Source organism: Zea mays, chromosome 10 (genome assembly GCF_902167145.1).
Source record: "Zea mays cultivar B73 chromosome 10, Zm-B73-REFERENCE-NAM-5.0, whole genome shotgun sequence".
Lineage (NCBI taxonomy): Eukaryota > Viridiplantae > Streptophyta > Magnoliopsida > Poales > Poaceae > Zea > Zea mays.
The window spans coordinates 113,823,383-113,833,298 of NC_050105.1; the positions used below are offsets into that span (position 1 = coordinate 113,823,383).

The 9,916-nt window shown below is 43.2% G+C and overlaps 1 protein-coding gene across 8 annotated transcripts; it reads left to right on the forward strand.

Annotated features, from left to right (window-relative positions):
• Positions 1–358: 358 nt before the first annotated feature.
• LOC100192762 (Protein MEI2-like 1) lies at positions 359–8,645 on the forward strand. Of its 8 annotated transcripts, XM_020545954.3 has the most exons (16): positions 637–1,182; positions 1,602–1,708; positions 1,798–1,924; positions 2,140–2,185; positions 2,680–2,985; positions 3,333–3,724; positions 3,808–3,966; positions 4,187–4,300; positions 4,384–4,532; positions 4,685–4,773; positions 4,847–5,305; positions 5,542–6,196; positions 6,296–6,380; positions 6,489–6,557; positions 7,200–7,379; positions 8,061–8,608. In XM_020545954.3, exons 3-16 carry the CDS (start codon positions 1,826–1,828, stop codon positions 8,235–8,237), a joined length of 2,979 nt encoding a protein of 992 aa, XP_020401543.1. In that variant the 5' UTR covers positions 637–1,182; positions 1,602–1,708; positions 1,798–1,825; the 3' UTR covers positions 8,238–8,608. The 8 variants fall into 8 exon arrangements, with proteins under 8 accessions (XP_020401541.1, XP_020401543.1, XP_020401542.1 ...); XM_020545953.2 differs by lacking the exon at positions 1,602–1,708 and having other exon boundaries at positions 1,798–2,010; XM_035962874.1 differs by lacking the exon at positions 6,489–6,557 and having other exon boundaries at positions 639–1,182; positions 8,061–8,552.
• Positions 8,646–9,916: the final 1,271 nt, after the last annotated feature.

The following is a 9,916-nucleotide window of genomic DNA, read 5'->3' on the forward strand; positions in this document are numbered from 1 at the left end:
CAAGTAAGGATGCCTACGTACTGCATAGTTCCCCCATGCAGACTCGTTGATGTCTTTTTGATAGATAAACATCTCGACGTGTTTTCCAGATAATCCAAGGAAGACACGAGTCACGAAGTACTTATCCAAGACACGACACCATGATCAGTTTTCGTTACGGAGTTTTTTTACTCGTACTTCTTCTTGCCGGACCCGATCCGTTCGATTGGATTCACTGACCCATATGTACGGTGCAGTACCATATGACACGGCCCACGGGCCACGGCTCGTGGTCGTGGTGGCATCGCTATCCTTTCCTCTGGCTGACGCACTGACGGACCAAAACCACACGTCACCTCGTCCGCTCTCACTCAGAGGCAGAGACAGACAGACTCTTCACTGGTCACGCCCCGTCCCACCAATAATTCCGTTCCCGTCCAAAGCGCCGCTTCCCGCGACGTCCGCCACGTGGGTCCCCAGCGCCCGTACGCCATCCGCACTCACCGACGCGTGGGGCCACCGCACGTGGCCTCACCTGTCATTCAGGCGGCTCCGTTACCCGCCGCGGGGCCCTCCGCCCCCGCACGGTGAGACTACCGCCGGCGGGTCCCGCCCGGCCCGGCCCGGTATATATACGGACAAGCGCCCTGCTGTTTCGCGTTTCCGATTTCGCCAAATATTTATAATACTAGTGCTATTATAGTATTCCGTGCTTTCTTTGAAAACTGTTTTTTGCGCTTCGTAATCGTCTCTGCTTCGCTTCTCCGCTCCGCCTGTCGCCACCACCACCACCAACTCGCCGGAGAACTGTCCCGACGACTGCGCGCGCGGAGAGCTGTGGGGGCGCGGGAGAGGGAGGTAGTACTGGGAATGGAGGAGGAGTCGAGGCTTAGCGGCGCTTTCTCGCTCCATCTCTAGGGTTTGGTTGCTAGTCTGCCCCGGCTGGGGGCGTGCGCGCCGGCCTGGAGCTGGACTGGAGGTAGCAGCCAGCGTCCGGCTCCCCGTTGCAAGCATTAAGCTGCGCGGCTGGAGTGCCCCCCCCCTTTGGCCCCGCCTCCGCGTCTTTCAACTCTGGTGAAGGTGCTGCTGTTGTGGCCTGCGCCATGGAACCGTTTCCCCAGCTTGCGGCTGCGTCCACAGGTTGCGTGCACGCGTCGGGCTCCGGACTGTGACGCCGACGAGGGGATCTCAGGCGCCCAACTGGTGAGACCGCACTTTCGTCGCGCGCTCGCTCTCTCTCTCTCACTCACTCTCTCTCTCTGTGTGATTTTTGCCGTCTGGATGTTTTTAGGCTGCTCATGCGGTTTTCAATTTCGTCTTAGCCGTTACTAGCTTTTTCGGGAGCAAACGGTGCTTGACTTACGGAGAATTTCGCGTGATCTTGGTTCCATCGCGTGATCCGGGTTCAGTATTTTGATGCGCGCGGCCTGCACCATTTTTTTGGTCGGTTCCGGCTTTTATTTCGATCACAGGTTGCTTGTGTGCTTTTCGTGCTTGTCCACGCCGGCGTCCATTGGTTAATTAATTTCCCGGTCTTTTTCTGCGCTCTTTTACTACGGCCAAATGTTGCTGGAGCCCATAGTTGAATTCTGTACACTGTTTTTTTAATTAATCGGTAAAAGCGAGCGCTTCTGGCCCGGAATTCTGAACCCCGAAGCTGTAGATTTCTGCCAAGTGTTCCATGGCCCCGGTTTTGTTCGGGACCCAAATTTCCGCGCACTTCGTCAAGGTTTCTGTGTTTATGGCTTTATGCTTTGAATTTCTGATCCGTTTGAACCGAGCTCACGGGAGCGTTGAAACTTGTCTCTGTGTTTTAAGGTCCGGGGTGAGGCGCAGCGCCCGCAGGATGCCAACCGAGCAGAGGCGCTACATGCCCCCGGCCCATTTTCTTCCGGCGGAGTCGGAATCGTCCTCCTTCCCTGACGAGCTTCGCTTGCGTCCTGAGGTGAAACTACTGTTTGAATCCGTTCTTCAACTTAGAGGTTTCCTCCGCAAAGATCTATTCCCACTAGTTGAAACCTGAAATCATAGGTAATGATGGTTCGTGCCTATGTATTTTCTGGCCAAGAAGTAGCTTTTTAGTTTTGGTGTCTATGGCCTACTACTATGATGAACTAGAACTAAGGCAAATTCGTTTCATAACGCCTAATTCTTTTGTAGAGGCAAGTTGGACTTTTGAAGCAGGGTTGCTTTCCTGAGCATGCTGGTGAGTGCCTGAGCATCTAGTTCACATTGTGGTTGAATTGTACTATACATCGAAGCATCTGGATGTTCACATGAGAATGATGTTAGTAGATTTGTCATCAGACAAATTTCTATACATTACAGTTTTGTTCAAAGTTTCTGTTATATTTTTAGAAATACTAATGGTCAATGATTGTCGTGCTCTAAATGTTCAAGTGAATGAAGAACGGAGGTAGTAGCTGGGGTATTTGACATTCATGTTTCTTCAGTTTGTACAACGGATTGAAAAAGACCTGAGTATGTGTATCACATTTCGAGGAAGTTTTTAGGTAGCTGCATTTTTATGTAGAGGCCAAACACCTGATTTAGTTGGCAACTGTTTTTGTGAAGTGTCTTGGTCTTGTCAGTACTCACTGCACATTTTTTCGAATTTAGCATTGCTAGTTTTACCCCATTATACCTATTTTGGCTTTGGTGTCACTGTTTCGGCCACTGATTTGTTTTTTCTCTAAACAGGCAGATTTGCTTGTTCTCCCCTGCAAAAGCTCAAGTGTATTGGCGCAACAGTAGTGGATCAGCTAGATATTATGCAGCCACACAAGCTAATGGACCAGAAAGTGCCATTTAGCCTTGATGACAAGTTGTTGGATGTTAAGCTGCCACCATCTTCCTGGAGAGAGGATCAGGATCCAGCAAACCAACTCGATTCTTTTCCCAAGCCATTGGTTTCACCTCTAGAAGGTAGAAGGGGAAGTGTAAATGGGACCCAATATGAAAGTGGACTTTTCTCTAGCTCCCTTCCAGAATTTTTTGACAAGAAAAGTGAGCCATCATACTTGTTTCCTACGTTCTCTTTTACTGGACGTATTTAGTAGTACTGAACAATGAGCTGCTTGTTTCACCTGCAATAATTAAAATATCGGTGCATGAACATAAGGAGAAAAGGTCTCGGAGCAGTTGGGAAAAGATGAACAGAAGACAATATAGACAAAGCGAATTTACTCTGCCCTTTTCCTTTAAGAATCTTGCTTCTTTATCCACTCATCCTTTCTACTAGCTGAAAGAATCCACTGTCTCTATGAACTTTCAACTCTTTATACTACATCCAAGAAAAAAAAGGCTCTGGTTTCAGCAACAATTTAATCTCATTTTCATTTGCTGTTGTGCAGTAAGATTAACTCCAAAGAACAGAGTTGTTGGTCATCTGGTTGGAAAAGTTAACCATGCTGATGATGAACCATTTGAGTTGACAAAGGAAATCGAGGCCCAAATAATTGGCAACCTGCTCCCTGATGACGACGACTTATTGTCAAGTGTTTGTGGTGATATTGGGTATAATACCAATGCGAATAATCAGGATGAGATTGATGATGATATTTTTTGTACTGGAGGTGGAATGGAATTGGAAGCAGATGGAAATAGCAAATTGTTAAACTTTAATGGTGGAGCCAGTCAGACTAGGTCAATTGTCCAACTCAATGGTGAGCGATCCTCGAGAATCCTTTTTGTCGGAAACATTGATAGCAACGTCGAGGATTCTGAATTGAAATTCATGTTTGAGGTAAGTTTTCCTTTTCATCTTGAGTTATAGACATACCCTAAGGCAGAATATTTAAGTCTAATGATATTTACATTCCCTTTTAGCAATATGGAGACATGCAGACACTTAATGCTTCTTGCAAACATCATGGTTTTGTGATGGTATCTTACTATGATATAAGATCGGCAGAAAATGCTATGAGGGCCCTTCAAAGCAAGCCACTCAGATGTAGGAAACTTGACATACGTTACTCGAGTCCAAAGGTAGTATTTTCTTGATATAATGATGTTTTCCTTTTTCTATAACATGCTTTCGTAGTGCCATTCCCAACTTCATCAGTGCTTACTGTGATGCTATTACTTATTATTTTACCTCAGTCTCTGTCTATGAAATTACCTATTTTTGGCCAATTGTTGCTGGCATGATGTGAAAATTTGTAAGTTTGATAACTACTACAATCTAATGGTGAGTCTATTCTCTTAGGACTATCCTTTGGATAAAGATATCAACCTGTCCATGGTAATAGTTAATCTTGAAGCTTCGATAACTAATGATGACCTGCACCAGATATTTGGTGTCTTTGGTGAAATCAAGGAGGTATGATATCATGATATAGCACATAATCTTACATTATTTAGCTCTTATTTCAGGTGAAACATTACTAAATAACTTTCTTTCAGATTCACCCTACTTCAGATAATGACCATTACAAATCGATAGAATTTTTTGATGTCAGAGCAGCTGAAGCTGCACAATATGCCTTAAACAGGAGTGAAATTTCAGGAAATAAAAACAAATTGGAGCCTAGCTGTCTGGGTGGTACTGAACGGTAATATATTGTGTGACCACTTTACATCTTAAACCTCTTGTGTATACACCTCACAACAGGCCTGGTCACCAACACCGAGCCACATTTGTGTATGAAATCATCATGATCTTAAATCTTTTATTTTACTAATATATCAATTTTCTGTGTGGCAGTTTGATGCAGCAGATGTCTCGTGCATTGGAACATGAACAGTTTGGTGCATGTAAACTCGGAAGCCCAAACAGTCCTTCAACATGCTTTGGTATGCATTTTTATTTCTAATATTGAAATGTCTTTTCTCTGTTCTATTTTCTGACTGTAAGGCATAATGCAAGGTTCTGTCAATATGGCACCCATCAGATCCACTAGCACAGAAAGTGGAACTGTTCAGGTTTTATGTTCTAGAGTTCAGACACCGATAAACCAATTCCGAGAGGGAAGGAATTTTCTGGATCTTCCCTCAACTACCATAAGTAGATCCTCTCCTGTTGGAATTACACCTGCAGGATTACAAAGCGGCCACCACGCTCTTGATGAGCACATCCATTCACTTGGAAAGATGAATGTACAGAACAAGGGACGAATGGATTGTGGATTTCAAGAGAGTACTGCTTTCCATCCTCATTCTCTCCCTGACTTCAATGACAGACTAAGAAATGGTATCTCCTATAACTGCTCAATACCTCCCATCGGTGTTAAGAGCAATGCTAGAGCTGCTGAAGCAATGGATGTCAGGCACATTTACAAAGGAGGTTGTGGGCATCTCAGCAATCAATCTTCTGCTCATACTGAAGGTATCAACTATTAGATCTTGGTTTTCTTGTTTGGTGATTTATACATAGTATTTCTGAGTACCCAGATTTGCATATCAGTTGCATGGACATTTTTTTCTCTCGGCGTGCTGGTTATTTCTCATAATGCCATCGTACAAGAATGGATGCTTTTATGTTGATCACAAGAAACCTTTTGTATATTATGGTAACTATTATATGATAGAGGATTGCTCACTTGTCTAATGCTTTTTGCACAGCACTTGGGTTTTCAAGAACTGGTAGCTGCCCTCTCTATGGTCACCAACTAGCATGGAGTAATTCTAATAACCTACACCAGCAGCCTTCTTCTCCCATGATATGGCCTAGCATGGGCCCATTTACCAATAATATGCCATCTCGCCAGTTGATGCAAGTGCATGGAATTTCAAGAGCACCATTGCGCATGCTTGAAAATAATATCCCTATGAATCACCAACATGTGGGATCTGCCCCAGCTGTCAATCCATCAATTTGGGATAGACGACATGGATATGCAGGGGAGATGATGGAAACACCAGGATTCCACCCAGGGAGTGCTGGAAGCATGGGTTTCCCTGGCAGCACACATCTGCATCAGTTGGAGACCAATGGTATGTTTCCTCACAATGGAGGGACTTTCATGGACCCAGCTATGTCTCCTGTGCACATGAGTGCTCGCTCTCCTCAGCAGAGGGGGCATATTTTCCATCGAAGGAGCAATGTGGCTCCTATTCCATCCTCTTTCGATTCTGCTGGTGAACGGATGCGGAGCCGAAGAAATGACTCGAATGTAAATCAATCTGACAACAAAAGGCTGTTTGAGCTTGACATTGAGCGTATAGTCCGGGGCGAGGACTCCCGGACTACACTGATGATAAAGAATATCCCAAACAAGTATATATCAGAGATTTATTCTAGTTTTCTGTGAAGGATCTTCTATGTTTTAAGTCATACAAATTTTGATGTTTCCCATAATCCTTTGTGGTGATGTAGGTACACATCAAAGATGCTTCTGGCAGCTATTGATGAAAGTCACCGGGGAACTTATGATTTTATCTACCTGCCAATTGACTTTAAGGTGAGTGGTCTGGTATTAGTCTTGGTTAGCAGATAGTTCTTTAATTTTACCTGCTTCTTTGTTACTTGCATGTTTGTTGGACTAAACATTAATAATCTCCATTTTCAGAATAAGTGCAATGTTGGTTATGCATTCATCAACATGATCAATCCTGACAATATTGTTCCATTTTATAAGGTGAGATTCTAAAACATACTTAAAAAAACAGACGAACCTATGAGGAGCTAGGTAGCATTTTATTAAGAAATTAAACTCCCCAAATTTGTCTTGACAAGGACTTGAACCAACGGACCTAGTTCAGCTTCCTTGATTCTACAACATACTTATAGTGTTGATTATGTTGAATCTATTAATCTCTCTTTTTATTTGTACATTCTCTTTGATTTTCTATGTGAACACAAGAAAAAAACATTATTGGTGACTTAGGTTGCCAAGTTCTCAAAGTTGTTTATTTAGAATTTTTTTGTTGCATATTACTAGCCATTTTCTATAAATGTTTAATGGTTCTCCCTGTGTTTTTCAATCATAAAAAATATAAGGCACGGTTTGGGTCAGTGCGGTCTCCAATGCTATCCTTTGACCATTGATATCGCTTATGCCACATAGTTATGACCACAAGCTCATCACCTAATGAAAGTGCATTGAAATATGAATCCAGTGGTACTAAAGTTGTATCCAAGTATCCAACAAGCGACAAACTCATATTGCTAAGATTAGCCAAAGATTATGAAGGCTAAATCTTCGAATGCATGCACGCTTCATAAATAGAAATGGAAGGAGTATAAAAATGAAGAACTTTAACACATCTGTCTCTTGCAGACATTTCATGGGAAAAGGTGGGAGAAATTCAACAGTGAGAAAGTGGCCTCACTTGCTTATGCTAGAATCCAAGGAAAATCAGCTCTAGTTGCTCATTTCCAGAACTCAAGTTTGATGAATGAGGATAAACGCTGCCGCCCTATACTCTTCCACTCTGATGGTCCGAATGCAGGAGATCAAGTATGCTCTCTACTTGTCCATCACTCTCTATTATCTGTTGCATCATGGTATATGACTATATGGTGACTAGTAGTTCCTGAACTCTGCTGCTTATCGCATAACTATTGTAAATATTCTCTTGCGCCATTTCAGCACTGGCTGTCCTAGAAAAGTCATTGTCTGCAAGAGTCCTATGTGATCGATCATAATCTCAGATACTCAGTGTTTAAATTTCCATGGTGGCTGTCTTATTTCCCTTCTGCGATTGACAAACAAATATCAAATATTTAGTGATTATTTTAATATCCCCCCTGCCCCTCTCTAATGTACAAGGTTACCACAATTTGCCAAACTTCACCACAGAACGTATCAAAGGGGTATTGTACTTGCGTACAAATTTTAAATTTAGGACATTCATCTTGCATCTAACAACAACTCTAATTTTATAAAGAACTTATTCCACCTCCCTCCTTTGATGGGCGGGGTTCTTCATAAAATTAGCAGCTGCCGTTGGATCCCTTTTATGGCAGCTGTCTTCTTGTGCTGAGTTTTTCAATTGTAGACCCACCTGTCATAAGCTCAAATTTTAGCCAAACCTTGCCTAATACAAATGCTGCCACCTTAGGCAAGATCTGGCAAGGGTGTGGATGCATCTCCAGTAACCAAACTCCAGTAACCCCCCTTTTTTTTGTCTTTCCACAGGAACCATTCCCTGTGGGATCAAATGTCCGTTCCAGGCCTGGAAGGTCCAGGATTTTGAGTTGGGAACAAAACCACCAGGACATTGTGTCTGATCATACCAAAGGTGGAACTCCGAGCAGGGCTGGTGGCACTCCAGGTTACATCGCCACGGATACTGATCATACGGCTGTTGATTGACGAACTTGCGACAACACCCGACATTCTGACAATTGCAATCCAGTTTTTTTTTTTTTTGAAATTGCATCCTCTCCTACCTCTTTTTTCCTTTTGTTATGTTGTATCTATATCTACTTCCGCGTGATATTTTGGCACCGGAGGCTCTAGACGGCTGCAGATTTGGTCGCTGACAAGTAGCGAGGAGATGGATGTTGTGCCGTCAGTTTCTCCTTACTTTGGCACAGACCCCTCAGCGGGATTTTGTTGGACAGTTTGACCCCCTTTCACCAGGAAAGATATCCATATTTGGGGGAGTTTCCCTATTGCTGTTTGGCAGTGCTGTCATGAACATTTTCCTAATGCTGTGGATGTGAAATTTCAGAATGATCAAATCGAATGACGGATGAATGAGAGCCAATAATATTTTTTTACGCTCAAGCAATCTTTATTCTTAACAATTCAGCACAAATCTGAAAGACATCAAAACAAACGGAACATAAAATGGTCATGGGAAAATCCAAAAAGAAGTAAATCAGAAACTTCTCTGAACACATGGTAGCGTTGCTCTTCTGGTTGACAGTGTTGGTGCCGTCAGTGCCGCTCATTGCTTGAAAGTGCTGCTCACCTTGCACGGTAATGTCGATCGATCAAGACCTCACAGATCGAGACAGAACTTTGCAGACATCAAGATTAGATAGGATTCAAGATTGTTTTGAGAGTTTGAACTCCAAAAGATCAACCCTTCGAAAAATAGATTAGAAATTATGAAATTGAATTGGGATTTTCTCAAAAAGCTTAAAACTGCTGGAGACTTGTGATCGAGTTGATTCAGCTGATACCACTGGGTGGCAATGGTTCTAGAAAGATTTCTAGAGTCTTTAACTAGCCCAAAGTTCCCCTCAAACACGGACCAAAGAAATCCAACAAAAATCTCAATCAAAAGAGCTTGGGAGAGGGAAAACTACAAAATGAGTTCAAATCGTTCAAAACATTCAAACGAGCACATACCTTCAACTTGGTGGAATCACTGTGATTAGGGTCATACTTTGCAAATTCAAAACATCGATGTCACAACCAAAAGACCATCTATGGATCTCATAATTAATAAAAACAGAGAGCAAAAACATCATAATAGAAGCTACGGAGATGGATGGTTGATGCAGCCATTCCTCCTTATCTATAGAGGGCATTTTTTATATTCCCAACATATTTCTAGATACATAGAGTCTGTCCACTCAAGTAGGGCAAAATGCACCAACTCTCATTTTATCGATTTGATAGTCACGTTCTCTTCACGAAGATGTTTCCGCTTAACACAAAGTAGGGCAAAATGCACCAACTCTCATTTTATTGATTTGAAAGTCACGCTCTCTTCACCGAGATGCTTCCGCTTAACACAAAGTAGGGCAAAAATGCACTAACTCCCATTTTATTGATTTGAAAGTCACGCTCTCTTCACGAAGATGCTTCCGCTTAACACAACCTTCACGAAGGCTCTACATGCCGCCTCTGATTTCCTCTGAAACCATGCCATCGGGTTTCGAGTCCAAAGTCGTGAACCCCTCGCTAGGTGGTTTTGAGGCTCAACAACCGAACCTCCACAGGTAGCATACTCCATACACGTTCTGGACATGTCTCCCACACGCTCCTCAATCTTGTCGGCAACATGATCGATCCGCTCCACCATGTCCTTGCCCCAA

What these genes read in the sequence shown, in the direction of transcription:
- LOC100192762 (XM_020545954.3), top strand. Translation starts at nt 1,826, where the DNA reads ATGCCAACCGAGCAGAGGCGCTACATGCCCCCGGCCCATTTTCTTCCG. An exon ending in CAGTCCTTCAACATGCTTTG is followed by an intron (nt 4,774 to 4,846) that starts GTATGCATTTTT and finishes GCATAATGCAAG; the next exon opens with GTTCTGTCAATATGGCACCC. An exon ending in GTCCGAATGCAGGAGATCAA is followed by an intron (nt 7,380 to 8,060) that starts GTATGCTCTCTA and finishes GTCTTTCCACAG; the next exon opens with GAACCATTCCCTGTGGGATC.